This window comes from Cuculus canorus, chromosome 13 (assembly GCF_017976375.1).
Source record: "Cuculus canorus isolate bCucCan1 chromosome 13, bCucCan1.pri, whole genome shotgun sequence".
NCBI classification, from domain to species: Eukaryota; Metazoa; Chordata; class Aves; order Cuculiformes; family Cuculidae; genus Cuculus; species Cuculus canorus.
The window spans coordinates 20,453,896-20,467,056 of record NC_071413.1 but is presented as its reverse complement, the minus strand read 5'-3'; the positions used below and the strand labels follow the sequence as shown (position 1 = coordinate 20,467,056).

The 13,161-nt window shown below is 60.8% G+C and overlaps 2 protein-coding genes and 5 non-coding genes across 8 annotated transcripts in view; all 7 read left to right on the top strand.

The window, feature by feature from the left end:
* Positions 1–2,664, top strand: part of SF3B3 (splicing factor 3b subunit 3) — a 29,830-nt gene extending 27,166 nt beyond the window's left edge. Inside the window, exons 24-26 of the mRNA XM_054078507.1 lie at positions 114–257; positions 691–795; positions 1,776–2,664. Coding sequence (XP_053934482.1) covers positions 114–257; positions 691–795; positions 1,776–1,916 — 390 coding nt within the window. The 3' untranslated portion in view covers positions 1,917–2,664. The remainder of the gene's footprint in view (positions 1–113; positions 258–690; positions 796–1,775) is intronic.
* A 3,811-nt stretch (positions 2,665–6,475) lies between these two features.
* IL34 (interleukin 34) lies at positions 6,476–12,693 on the top strand. Of its 2 annotated transcripts, none has more exons than XM_054078717.1 (6): positions 6,476–7,370; positions 7,451–7,554; positions 7,805–7,882; positions 7,976–8,149; positions 11,990–12,100; positions 12,225–12,693. In XM_054078717.1, exons 1-6 carry the CDS (start codon positions 6,806–6,808, stop codon positions 12,588–12,590), a joined length of 1,398 nt encoding a protein of 465 aa, XP_053934692.1. In that variant the 5' UTR covers positions 6,476–6,805; the 3' UTR covers positions 12,591–12,693. The 2 variants fall into 2 exon arrangements, with proteins under 2 accessions (XP_053934692.1, XP_009568263.2); XM_009569968.2 differs by having other exon boundaries at positions 6,481–7,370; positions 11,990–12,128; positions 12,225–12,392.
* Positions 8,523–8,593, top strand: TRNAG-GCC (transfer RNA glycine (anticodon GCC)). Its single transcript has one exon. It is a non-coding gene; the product is annotated as a tRNA-Gly (tRNA).
* TRNAG-GCC (transfer RNA glycine (anticodon GCC)) lies at positions 9,303–9,373 on the top strand. Its single transcript has one exon. It is a non-coding gene; the product is annotated as a tRNA-Gly (tRNA).
* Positions 9,921–9,991, top strand: TRNAG-GCC (transfer RNA glycine (anticodon GCC)). The gene has a single exon. It is a non-coding gene; the product is annotated as a tRNA-Gly (tRNA).
* TRNAG-GCC (transfer RNA glycine (anticodon GCC)) lies at positions 11,051–11,121 on the top strand. Its single transcript has one exon. It is a non-coding gene; the product is annotated as a tRNA-Gly (tRNA).
* TRNAG-GCC (transfer RNA glycine (anticodon GCC)) lies at positions 11,588–11,658 on the top strand. The gene has a single exon. It is a non-coding gene; the product is annotated as a tRNA-Gly (tRNA).
* Positions 12,694–13,161: the final 468 nt, after the last annotated feature.

Genomic DNA, 13,161 nt, shown 5'->3' with positions numbered 1-13,161 from the left:
AAGGGCGTTTCAGAACTAGCAGGTGGCCAAATCTATTCTGCTTTCCTCTCTCAGGCCTTTTGATGCTTTTATGTAAGCTAGAGAAAAAACGTGCTTCTGTGGTTGACTTTCAGGCTGAAGTGATTATGAATTACCATGTGGGAGAGACAGTGCTTTCCTTACAGAAGACCACGCTGATCCCAGGAGGCTCTGAATCTCTTGTCTATACCACCTTATCAGGAGGGATAGGAATCTTGGTCCCTTTTACTTCCCATGAGGTAAGCAGACCCCATCGTTATGCTTCAGGCTTGCCGATTTTCTGTGTGCTCATCCCCAGCCAGTACGTTGAAGTGCTGTGCCCCTTGAGGGTAACTCCAGGGCTCTGCGGTGGGAGAAAACCTGGGCTGCATGAAAGCCTGAGGCTGTGGGACAGGGTTCAATGCACACGGAGGGGGGGAGCTTGTTAACTCATTCTGCCTTGGTTCTGTGAAGAGTTGAGAGCTTTTCTTGTTGGGTTGCTGTTCTAAATCTGTTTGTGCTCCAGAGGAGTCGCTCTTGGGTGACATGTCTGGGGGGGGCGGATCTTTGGCAGGACCCGGTAATGGCAGTCTCAGCCAGTGCAGGAGCATCTGGCTGATGGGTGTCCCCTTGACTCACCAGTGGTAGTGACAGGTGGCAAACTATTCTCTTATCAGTTCTTCATCTCCCTAGGATCATGACTTCTTCCAGCATGTGGAAATGCACTTAAGGTCTGAGCACCCTCCTCTCTGTGGACGAGACCATCTCAGTTTCCGCTCTTACTACTTCCCGGTAAAGGTAGGTCTGAATATTTCAGGTTAGCTGCTAATGGAGGTGCAGAGACTTGCTCTGGGACACAACTACTTTGAGGTGTGGCAGAAGCAAGTCAGGGTTGCTGTTCAGTGGGGAAGGCTGGGGCAATGTAAATCGGAGCTGGTGTAGTGACTGGCAGAAACTGAAGCTGGCTCTTGAAAAGCACTCTGTAAGCAGAGGAGTACTTGGTACTTAATACCCTGTCTGTTTTGGTTTCCTAACCCTTGTAATGAGCCTTCTGAGGGTTAGCCTTGAGATCTGAGCCCAGAGGCACTGTTGCTGTGCTTCTCTGCTTGCTCTAGCATCTCCTTTTTCCATCACAAGAAGCAGCATTGGGTAGCCCTGCGTGGGCTGCGTAGGTGTTGCCTGGGGGGATGTGTTTTTTGCACCACCATTGAAAAGGGAAATCTGCTACAAAACAGGTGTTGCTGCCTATTTTTGCTTTTGAGGAACTGTTTGAAGTTGTCAGCTGCTAAATACTGTGATCTGAAGGGTCTGGACCGGAGCAACTATGTGGTAACTACTGACAGAGTAACGTGTGGTATCAGCCAGAAAACTGTCCAAGCAGCTGAAGCTGTCGAAGGTGCAGAGGCTGTTCTTGCTCCTTATGAGCTGGAGGCTGATTTGCCGCGTGTACAATCTCAAAGCTGGCTCGCATCTGACTGAAGAAGTCTTTCAGTTGGCTTTTGCAGCCTCCCCCTGCCTTCACAGCACAGTGCTTGAGCCAGAGTCGGATCCATCTTCCCTTGTGTAGTTCTTCAGCTGCACCCAGGTTTTTTAGGTTTCTCCTTTCTCCTTAATCAAGCTGGCCAGTAATTAATTTGATGCTAACTGCTGCTATTCAGCAGATGAGGTCACTGAGCATGGTCTTGTTTCCAGGGTGGGATTAAGAAGCTCCTGGGAACAAACTTTGTTGCCATTTTTCCCTGTTTAGGCAGGGTTCAGTGCTTTTCTTGTCCCTCCAGAATGTGATCGATGGGGACCTGTGTGAGCAGTTCAACTCCATGGAGCCAAACAAACAGAAGAATGTGGCCGAAGAGCTGGACCGGACCCCGCCAGAGGTGTCCAAGAAGCTGGAAGACATCCGCACGCGCTATGCTTTCTGAGTGGCAGCTGGCAGGAGCAGAGCTGCTCGCTGGGCTCCTATGGATGCTCTTCCAAACACAGTTGGGAGGAGGAATGTGTGCGCTTTCTCCCTTTTTAAATGTTGGTTTGCTCCTCTTGGTTTATGTTTCAAAGTAATGTGACTCCAGTAAATGCAGTATCAGATGTTAGGTCTCCCAACACATCCCACTGCTTATGTGAAGGCTCCTGACGTTCTGGCTTCCAGCCAGAGAGATTCTCTCTTGGATAGTGCCCAAGGAAGGCTGTGCAGTGGCTGTTGGCCCCCTCTCCTTGTCCCTCTCTCTAGGATGCAGGAGCCCAAGGGTGTCTTTGTGCTGACCTAGCAGAATGCCCTGTAGGGCAGATCCAACTGAGCCTTTGTAAGATCCCAGTGGGTTTTGCAATTTCCCAGTGTTTTGGTAAATGAAGCAGCTGTGGCTGCCAGGCAAGTGGCAAGAAGATTTGGGCTTTCACTAGCCCTAAGAGCAGCCAGTAGGAAGCCTGGGTGTGGAGGGTGTTACTGTCACACTTGTCTTGAATGTTTTCCTCGGAATTGCAAGGGGGTTTTTGACTCCCCCTGACTGTTTTCTCTGTAAATAGAGTTTTGTACAATGTTGACTCTCTGGGGGTGGGGAAGAGCGAGGCCTGAGTCTGGGACTTGATTTGTTTCGTAATACCGTTGGCAAGAGCAGCGTCTCCAGGCTGTGACTGTGAGCAGCACATGAAGAATAAAAGCCTGTTTTTTCACTAGCCAGGCTCCAGGGCTCCTCTCTTCACAGCAGCTGTTGCTGACCTGGCCAGAGCAGGGGGGGTGGAGGAATGTGCACACCATCAGCCCCACACCCTGTGTGGATGCTGGAGCTGGTCCCAAGCAGCACTGTGTTCTGCAGCCGGAGCTGCTGCTCTCCAGCATCACTCTGCCCCATGACATGCAAAGCGGGGTACAGGGAGAAAGGGAAAGAAGGATCTTTGTGCCTTGCAGCTTTTGTTCCTCCAGGACATGGCTGCTGCTCAGGCCTCCTTTCTGCTGCCCTGCAATGCAGCTGCAGCTCTGAGAGGAGCAGCTGGCTGCCAGGGTGGCTGGGGGAAAGCCTTAACTGCCCGCTTGCTGGCTGTGAGGGCTTGCAGCTGGAGCTTATCCATGCAGCAGGTGTTTTTGTCTCTGCTTTGGTCCCTGGCTTGCTCCTGCCAGTAGGTCTGTCTGCAGAGCTGGAGACCTCCCTTGGTGCATGTCATTCCATGAAGAAGGAGCATGACCACCCAGGACTTAGGAAGGTGGGTGGCCCCCAGCCCAGTGACGCACTCAAATCAAGCAGACCATGAGTTCTCTGGCCTGTGTGCTTCACGGGATGAATCGCAGAATCATAGAATTGCTTGGTTGGAAAAGACCTTTGAGATCATTTGAGTACAACCACACCTGTCCACTACTGAACCAGATCCCTGAGCACCTCATCTGCCCATCTTAAATACCCCCGGGGATGGTGACTCGATCACCTCCCTTGACAGTCTCTGCCAGTGCCTGAGAGCCCTTTTAGGGGGAGTCATTTTTCCTGATGTCCAATCTGAACCCGCCCTGGTGCAACTTGAGGCCATTCAGTCTCATCCTTACTATCTGTTGCTTGAGAAAAGAGACCAACCCCTACCTCTACAACCTCCTTTCAGGGAGCTGTAGACAGTGATAAGGTCTCCCCTCAGCCTCCTTTTCTCTAGGCTAAACAACCCCAGGTCCCTCAGCCACCGTGGGTTGGGGCTTGTTCTCCAGCCCCTTCCCCAGCTTCATTCCCCTTCTCTGGATATGCTCCAGACCCTCAATGTCTGTCTTGTAGTGAGGGGCCCAAAACTGAACACAGGATTCATGGTGTCACCTCGCCCGCATAGAGCACAGGGGCATAATCCCTGCCCTGCTCCCACTGGCAGTACTGTTTCTGGTAGGGGCTGAGGTGCCGCTGGCTGCCTGGCATCTTTCTAGCGTGAGGGCGAACACACGCCCTCCTGCCCTGTTCTTTGCACCCTTCTCTGCTCTCCTGCTTCCCCTTTCTCCTCCGCAGCCCTGCTGGAAGGGGCTCACCCCACCGCTGCACCCTCTGGCTCTGCTGCGGTGCTGAGGTCCTCACCCTACCCATCCTCTGCCTGTGGGTGAGGGGCTCCCTGCTCCCCTCTGGGAATGGCTGTGACAGCGGAGTGGTGAATGTGTGAGCTGAACGTAGTGTGGTCCAGCCTGGGCTTCTCAGGGATGTGGGGCTCCCACTCTGTGCTCCCTGTTTCCATTCCCGTTGTCCTCCCGTACAGTGTGGTGCCTGCTCTGGGTTTGGGGAGTGCTTCCAGGAAAGCTCCAGCAAAACTTGGTGGTTGGTGTGTCAGCAGCCCTAAGGGGAAGCTCAGGCTGTTCCCAAACTACTTCAAGGAGGAGGTTTTGCTTCTTTTGCCAGGCTTTCATTTATAACCTGCTTCCAGCACAAGGTAAAGCCTGGGAGCGGGGTGAGCCCCAGCCCGGAGGGGCCGGTGGGATGCTCTGGGAGCAGGATGAGCCCCAGCCTGGAGGAACTGGTGAGCCACTCTAGGAGGAGCTGAGCCCCAGCTCCCTTCATCTGCAGGGCTCCAAGCTGTGGCCACACCACTGGGGGTTTCTCCCAGTCCCCCTGGTCCAACGGCAGCCGCAGGGTGCCAGGATCCTGCTGACGCGTGGGAGCAAAGCCACGCGCCAGGGGCTGTTTGCTTTGGTCTTGCACCAGGGGTGATTTCCAGCCTGACAAAGCCAAGGAAGGCAAACTGCCTCCAGCGCTGTGCTGTGCAGCTCTGTGCTTTCCCTTCTCTTCCTTGCCTCATCCCGGCTGCCAAGCTGATGACTACGTGGGCAGGGAATGCTATTAAATGGCTTCCTCTAACGCCTGCAGCAGATGCGGGCAAAATCCCTCTGGGCACCTAGAGAGGAGCTGGGCGCTTGGCGCTGAGCATCCTGCCTCCAGGCTGGAGCCAGGAGGGAGGCGAGAGCGGTGCCCAGGAGCTGGCCTGGGTCAGGGGGAAGCTTGGCAGGAGAGTCTCCATGGTCCTGACTCCATGCCAGGGGAATCCCAGTGCGCTCTCCTCGCATGCAGAAGTGCATTCCTTCCTACGCGTTTCCCTGGGAGCACTGACCCACTCTTTGATAGCTGGTTTCTGTCACCGACCCCTTGGACGCCCGGCAGCCTGAGCGCAGGGGTGGCCGGCTCTCCCGAGGGGCTTTTTGGAGCAGTGGAGGGAACAGCGTCCCATCCTCCCTGTCCCCGCTGCTGGCAGGGATTCAGCCTTGAAGCATCCTGAGAAACCAGTGCAGGCTTGGGCCAGAGGGAGCGGGAGTCATGCTGGCCTGGAGACAGCCAGGCATCCCCAAACCCCTCTGGAATGGAGCTGGGCAGCCTCCCCGGCCCAGTTTGGCTCTTGCATGGGCGCCTGCTGGGAAATGCTGGGCTGACCGCTACTCTGAGTGCCCCGAAATGCACCCCTGGGTGTCCCGCCTGGTGAGAACCCCGGAACAGTGGCCAGGAGAGCCCGGCCGCCCCACGGGAGCAGAGGGGCCTGGGCAGCCCGTGGGCACCGCGCTGGGTTGGGCGAGCGCCCTGGGACACGCTGCCGTGCTGGCCCAGCGCCCTGAGGGGCATGTGGCGTGGCGAGCTGTGCACCCCACGGGCACCATGCTGGGGCCACCAAGCATGTGGGGAGAACCTGGCTGGGGGTGCCAAGAACCCCAAAGAGTGGGGAGGGACCCAGGAAGGCTCTGAGCACCTTGGGGACACCCATCTGGATTAGCTCAGTACCTTGGGGACACCCAGTTGGATTTGCTGAGCATCCTTGGGACATCCATGTGGGCCAGCTGAGCATGCTGGGGACACCAGCCGGGGTTACCGAGCACCCAGTGACCCCCAGCGGGGGTTACTGGGTGCTCTGCAGACACTAGTCAGGGTTACCAAGCACCGCGGGGACACCAGCCAGGGGTTACCATGTACCCTGGGGACACCAGCCGGGGTTACCGAGCACCCCAGGACCACCAGCTGGGGTTACCGGACACTCTGGGGACACCAATCAGGATCCTGAGCACCCTGGGGACACTGGTCAGAGGTTACTGATCACCCTGAGGACACCCAGCTGGGGTTACCGAGCACCTCTGAGCCCCTGGCTGGGGTTACTGAATACCCTGGGGACACTGGGCAGGGCTACCAAGTGCCCTGGGGACATCAGTCAGGGCTACTGAGCACCCTGAGGACACAGGCCAGGGCTACCGAACACCGTGGGGACACTGGCCGGGGCTACTGGGCGCCCTGGGACGCCGGTCGGGGTCTCGCAGCCGCCGGGGCCGGGCCGATGGTGCGGGGCGGTCTCTCGGTCCCGCTCCCCCCGGGCCACGCCCGCTGCCCGCGCCGCCCCCGCGCGCTCCGGGAACCACCCGCCCGGACACCGCGCAGGTGGGGCCGCGGGTGCGGGGGGCTGCGGGGCTGGGGGAGCGGGGGGCAGGCTGTGCGGGTCGGAGCTGGGGGTGCGGGGACTGCGGGGCAACGGGGTGCGGGGGTAGGAGCTGCGGCGGCTGCGGGGTCGGGGCTGCGGGCTCAGGGTCGTGGGCTCGGGGCTGAGCCCCCTTCCCGCACACGGGTCGCTTCTGGTGGGGCTGTGGGTGGAGGCACCGTGTGGCCCCCTCTGCCTTTGGGACTGACTCCTTCGCGTGGGGACGCGGGATGGAGACACGGCCCGGGACACTGCCCGGCCCGCTTCGCGCAGGGAAATGGTGTGGGGACACGGGAGGGACTCCGTTTGTACTGGGACGCGTCGGGGCCCCTTCGCGTGGGGACGAACGATGGGGGCGCAGCGTGACCCCTTCTGTGTGTGCCGGGCTGTGGGGTGACAGCGTGGGGACAGGGACATGGGGACCCGCTGCGAGGGGTCCCGGCCGCTTCGCCAGCCCCATCCCCGGCGCTCCTTGCCGGGTCTCCCGCTGGGCCCGGACAAACTCATCGCTGGGATAACGGTGCTGGGCTGGGCCTCCCCAGGCTGGAAATCCCCCCGGGTAGCCCTGCCCGGGGCGGGACGCGGGCACCACAGCCCCCGGCACGGCGCGGGTGCCCTCCGGGGGCTGCAGCTGCAGTCTCTCCCCACAGATCCCCTCTCGCAGCGCAGGGGGGTCCCGCACCTCCCGGAGCGCATCCTGCCGGCACCGTGTGATGGCCCAGCGACCTGCTGCCTCCCCACAGCCAGCTGGAGAGGAGAAGCCAGCGGGGACAGCCGGGGAGAGGGACTGATCCCCCATCCATGGCAGGGGGCAGCCGCCGGGGGCTACAGGAGAGCAGCCCAGCGCCCCGGGCCCGCGCCCGCCCCTCGTCCCCCCGCCACAGGCGCGGCTGCCCAGGGCGCTCCTGGCCAGCTCTGGCCATGTAGGTGCAGCCCAGGCTCGGCCGCCACCATGCAGCAGGGCTACGCAGCCGTCCTGTGTGAGTAGCGCGGGGGGCAGCCCTGGGGGCACCCCGGCACCGTCCCGGGGGGCTGATGCCCATGGCTCTCCCTTGCCCAGGTGTCCTGGCCGTGCTGGGGCTGGAGGCTGCTGCGCCGGGCGAATGCGAGCTCACCCGCCTGCTCCAGGACAAGCTGCAGTACGAGATGCGCCTGCAGTATATGGTAACCCCCGGTTTTCGGGGGGTGGGGGAGACACGTGGAGTTGCAGAGCCCAAATTAACTCTGGGTTGAATGCGGGCAGGGGGCTGGGAAGTGATTTTTTTGTACTGGAGGCGACTGGTGCCGAGTGGTGTCCAGAGCTGCTTGTGCTGGTTCATCTACTGTGGTTCACCGCATCAAAGGGCTTTCCTACGGGTTCCCTGGTGTCACACCGAGGGATGTTGTCTCACTTTGCTCATCTCCACTTTGCCAGAAACACTACTTCCCCATCGACTACATGGTCCAGGTCCAGTATGAAGAGGTGCTGAGGCCAGCCAACATCACCCGCCTGGTGAGATGACAGCAGGGGACAGCCCTGCGGTGGGGACAGCCCTGGGACCCACTCCCTGCCTGAGTCTCACCCGGGGCACCCTCTTCCCCACAGCGCAATGGGACAGTGTCAGAGGCAGCGTTGCGGTACCTCTGGTTCCACATCAGCTCCCAGGCGGTGCTGAGAATCCACGAGGTGCTGCCGGAGAAGCACCCGTCCTGGAAGTACACCCGGGAACTGTGTCAGCTCTTCGACGCCCTGGGCCAGGAGTACAGCAAGTACCGGCAGGTGAGGAGGCGCGGGGCTCCCTGGCACCCCAGCCTGGCTGCCCCCTCGCAGGGGTGATGTGTGCACATGCGACGGGCGAGCACACTGGTGCTCAGACATGCATGGTGTGTGTGCTTATGTGATGGGTGAGCACCCAGCGCCTGTGCATGCAGACACGTGGTTGTGTGCTTATGTGGTGCAGGCACAGATGTGGGGGTGCCTGGGCGGTACCTGCACTCCATGGCACACGGAGGTGCTGCGAGGACATGCACCCATGGGCAGGAGCGCCGGGGTGAGGGCAGCCCCGTGCCACGAGGGTCCGGGGAGGCTGGGGCAGAGAATGGCACTCGAGATATGGAACCGGGGGGCAGGGCCGCAGGGTGTTCCACATCTGGCATTGGTGGTTCAGTGGTAGAATTCTCGCCTGCCACGCGGGAGGCCCGGGTTCGATTCCCGGCCAATGCAGACCCCCTCCCCCCTTCAGTTTTTGCACCCCGGTCTGTCTGAGGAGATCTTGGGCGCTGCCAGGACCCCTGCGTGGCACTCGCCATCCTTGGTGGAGCAGAGCCTGTGGCTCCGGAGGGGCTGTGACAGGGAGCTGCCCTGGGGCTTGGTGACAGCTAGGGGCCCTGGCTTCCCTGGAGGATACTGGGCTGGTGGCACTGAGCCTCCCTCGCTTGGTGGCAGAAACGGCTCTGGTTTGGAGGCAGTGCCAGTCCATGGCTGAGCAGCAGGAAGTCACCTGGGGCTCAGGGGTGTCCCTTGCTTAGTGGCAATGTGGGTCTCTGGCCTTTTCTGTGCTCACAGTCAGCTGTTTTCAGGTGATGGCAAAGGGTGTCTTGTCTCTCCTGGGTCACCAGGTGCAAAACTGGAATGTATCAGAGTTGTCCTGTGCCATGGGGCAGGTGGTGCAGCCCCTGCGAGGAGAGAGGGAGCTTTGCTCAGTTTTCTCATCAGAACTTTAGCTCTGAAGACTTGTGAGACCCATCCCTCGGTGAGGTGATGTGTGGGGCAGCAGGCTGAGGGGTCCCAAGGCTGGAGGCGCAGCGTGGGAGCTGTCTGCTGGGGTTGTCTCTCCATCTCGAGGAGGTTCCTCCCAGCAGGGTCCGTCTCTGCTGCTCTCACCCCACGGGGTTGGGGCCGTGGGGCGGGGCCGTGGGGTGCCCCACATCTGGCATTGGTGGTTCAGTGGTAGAATTCTCGCCTGCCACGCGGGAGGCCCGGGTTCGATTCCCGGCCAATGCAACCCTTGCAGCTTTTTTGCTCCCTCGGGTGCCCCCTTGGCCCCGGGCCCCCCGGGGGCTGCCCAGGCTCTGAGGGGGCAACACCAGCGCTGCAAGGACTGCGCCTGCTGAGGTGGCCTCGGGGGGCACGGACAGGAGCTGCTTTGGTGACCGGGAGCCGCTCTGCACCCTCCCCGTGGGCACCCTGGCAGCCCCTGGGGGGCAAATCCTGCGGCTGCTGCATTGGAGAGGAATCAAACCCGGTCGAGATGGTTTAGTGACGGGGAGCATATCTGCTGGTGGCTGTGGGGGTCCCATCCCTGCTGGTGGCTGTGGGGGTCCCATATCTGCTGGTGGCTGTGGGGGTCCCATCCCTGCTGATGGCTGTGGGGGTCCCATCCCTGCTGGTGGCTGTTGGGGTCCCATCCCTGCTGGGTGGAACATGGGAGCTGTCTGTTGGGGTTGTCTCTCCGTCTCGAGGATGTCCCTCCCAGCAGGGTCTGTCCCTGCTGCTCTCACCCCACAGGGATTGGGGCCGTGGGGCGGGGCCATGGGGTGCCCCACATCTGGCATTGGTGGTTCAGTGGTAGAATTCTCGCCTGCCACGCGGGAGGCCCGGGTTCGATTCCCGGCCAATGCAGATCCTGCAGCTTTTGCTCCCTCATGCCCCTTGGGGGGCTGCTCCCTCGGGTGCCCGTGATGCTCTGGGGGTCCCATCTCTGCTGGTGGCTCGGGGGTCGTGGCTCGTTGGCAATGAGTGTCTCTTGCTCCCTGGCAGAGGGGACAATGGTTCAGGAGCAGCTCGGGTGCTGGGTCCTGTCAGGGCTGCCGCCCCTGCTCTGGCACGGGTGGCTCCGTGAGACGCCCTCGCTCCCGGCCAAAGCAGGCTGATGTCCTGCAGCCCCCAGCCCCTGCTCCTGGCCTGGAGCCTGGAGAAGAGAAGGTTCTGGGGAGACATTAGAGCAGCTTCCAGGACTGAAAGGGGCTCCAGGAAAGCTGGGGAGGGACTTGTTACGATGGCCTGGAGTGATAGGATGAGGGGGAATGTCTTTAAATTTGAGGGTGAAAGATTTAGATTAGACATGAGGAAGAAATTCTTCACCATGAGGGTGGGGAGGCCCTGGCCCAGGTTGCCCAGAGCAGTGGGGGCTGCCCCATCCCTGGAGGGGTTCAAGGACAGGTTGGATGGGGCTTGCAGCCCCTGATCCAGTGGGAGGTGTCCCACAGTGGAACAGGATGGGCTTTGAAGTCCCTTCCATCCCAAACCATTCCATGGCTCGGGCTCCACGTGACCATGGTCTGCTTGGGGCTGGGAGGTGTTGCTGACCCCGGAGGCAGCTGTGTGTGGTTGCTGGGTGGGGTGACCCATCCTTTGTGGCTACCTGGGGGAACCCAAAGTGTGGCTGGATTTTCCTGTGCCACGGGGCAGGTGGTGCAGCCCCTGCGAGGAGAGAGGGGGCTTTGCTCAGTTTTCTCATCAGAACTTTAGCTCTGAAGACTTGTGAGACCCATCCCTCGGTGAGGTGATGTGTGGGGCAGCAGGCTGAGGGGTCCCAAGGCTGGAGGCGCAGCGTGGGAGCTGTCTGCTGGGGTTGTCTCTCCATCTCGAGGAGGTCCCTCCCAGCAAGGTCTGTCTCTGCTGCTCTCACCCCACGGAGGTTGGGGCCGTGGGGCGGGGCCGTGGGGTGCCCCACATCTGGCATTGGTGGTTCAGTGGTAGAATTCTCGCCTGCCACGCGGGAGGCCCGGGTTCGATTCCCGGCCAATGCAACCCTTGCAGCTTTTTTGCTCCCTCGGGTGCCCCCTTGGCCCCGGGCCCCCCGGGGGCTGCCCAGGCTCTGAGGGGGCAACACCAGCGCTGCAAGGACTGCGCCTGCTGAGGTGGCCTCGGGGGGCACGGACAGGAGCTGCTTTGGTGACCGGGAGCCGCTCTGCACCCTCCCCGTGGGCACCCTGGCAGCCCCTGGGGGGCAAATCCTGCGGCTGCTGCATTGGAGAGGAATCAAACCCGGTCGAGATGGTTTAGTGACGGGGAGCATATCTGCTGGTGGCTGTGGGGGTCCCATCCCTGCTGGTGGCTGTTGGGGTCCCATCCCTGCTGGGTGGAACATGGGAGCTGTCTGTTGGGGTTGTCTCTCCGTCTCGAGGATGTCCCTCCCAGCAGGGTCTGTCCCTGCTGCTCTCACCCCACAGGGATTGGGGCCGTGGGGCGGGGCCATGGGGTGCCCCACATCTGGCATTGGTGGTTCAGTGGTAGAATTCTCGCCTGCCACGCGGGAGGCCCGGGTTCGATTCCCGGCCAATGCAGATCCTGCAGCTTTTGCTCCTTCACGTCCCTTGGGGGGCTGCCAGGGCCCCGCTGTTGGCACCGAGCATCCCTGGCTCCGTATCAGTGTGTGTCAGTGACAATGTGGGTCTGAGGTTCGCTCTGTTGTCTCATCAGTGTTAACTCTGAAGTGTATTGACAACCTTCCCTCGTGGGAGGTGGTGTCTGAGCACCAGAAGAGTGCTCCCGTGGCTGGAGCAGAACAATCAGAGCTGTCCACAGGGGTCACCTTATCTCGAGAGGGTTCTCAGCTGCAGCTTTGCCGTCCCTGGGAGGAGACTTTGGTGACATCCTGCTGACCTGTTCCTACAGACAGATGTGGAGACAGTGGTGGCTGACCTGGTGAAGCTGGTCTACAGCGCGGACGCCAGGAGCCGGAGGAAGGCTGTGCGCCCCAAGGCGCTGCTGGACAACTGCCTCAAGGTCATGCGGATGCTCTACGGGGCACCCTGTGAGTGGGGACTGGGGTGGGGGTGGGCCTTGGGGAACAGAGGTGGTGCACGTGGAGGTCCTGTCCCACACGGTGATGCCTGTCCTCTCTCCCCAGGTCGGTGGGAGTTCACCTAACGCTGCAGAAGAACCCTCAATCGACGCCTTCTCCTTGCCCTGGAGCCTGGGACACCGCCTCTGCTCTGCCCCCCGCTCCGCAGAGCCCTTTGGGGGCACCAAGGAAGATGCGAAAGGGGGTGGGGAAACGCCACCCTGTCCTGGACCAAACACCTGCCCTTCTGGGGCTGTGGGACTGCGCTCGACCATGGGTCGGCCTGTCAGGAATTCCAGGCACCTTCTGCAGGGGGCTCGGACGCAGTCCCCGCGGGCAGAGGCTGCAGGGGCGCTTGCTGCCCCAGCCGCAGCGGGGGCGAGGGCATCACCCGCTCCCTCTCATCTGTATTTTCTCCTCAGCTTTCATTAAACACCAGTTAACTCTAGCGTTGCAGCTCAGCTTCCAACCGGGTTCCGGGAGCCTCCAACCTTACCTGAAATAAAGGACCAGCAGAGAAAATCCCAGCTGCCTCCGCTGCCTTATTTGGGGTGTCAATCGTCCCCCACTCAGCTTCGCAGGGGTGATATTTTCCCCGATATAGGGACCCCCAGAGCTGCCTCCGTCAGCCCTGGCCGCTTCCCCAGTAAGAAAACATCTGGATTTGTTTGTTGTGCTTGGCGGCGCCGCGTGGGCAGCATGGTGGAGGAGCTGGGGGCTGGCTGGCTGCCTCCCCCCTTCCTGGCTTAATTAATTAACTATTAGAGCTTTTGATTGGTGCATTTCTGGTTGCAGTCTGTTCGGGTTTACAGGTCTACGAGAGTGCACAGGTGAGATGGGCGCTGCAGCATGAGCGGATGAACTGTGTCTTCCTTCTCCTTCTCCTTCTCCTTCTCCTCCTCCTCCTCCTCCTCCTCCTCCTCCTCCTCCTCCTCCTCCTCCTCCTCCTCCTCCTCCTCCTCCTCCTCCTTCTCCTTCTCCTTCTCCCCCCTTCGTGCCTAAG

Bases quoted from the DNA above. Each gene is read 5' to 3' on its own strand.
- IL34 (XM_054078717.1), top strand. From the start codon at position 6,806: ATGGGGACCCGCTGCGAGGGGTCCCGGCCGCTTCGCCAGCCCCATCCC. The intron at 7,555-7,804 runs GTAACCCCCGGT...CCACTTTGCCAG, and splicing joins AGATGCGCCTGCAGTATATG to AAACACTACTTCCCCATCGA. The intron at 7,883-7,975 runs GTGAGATGACAG...TCTTCCCCACAG, and splicing joins CAGCCAACATCACCCGCCTG to CGCAATGGGACAGTGTCAGA.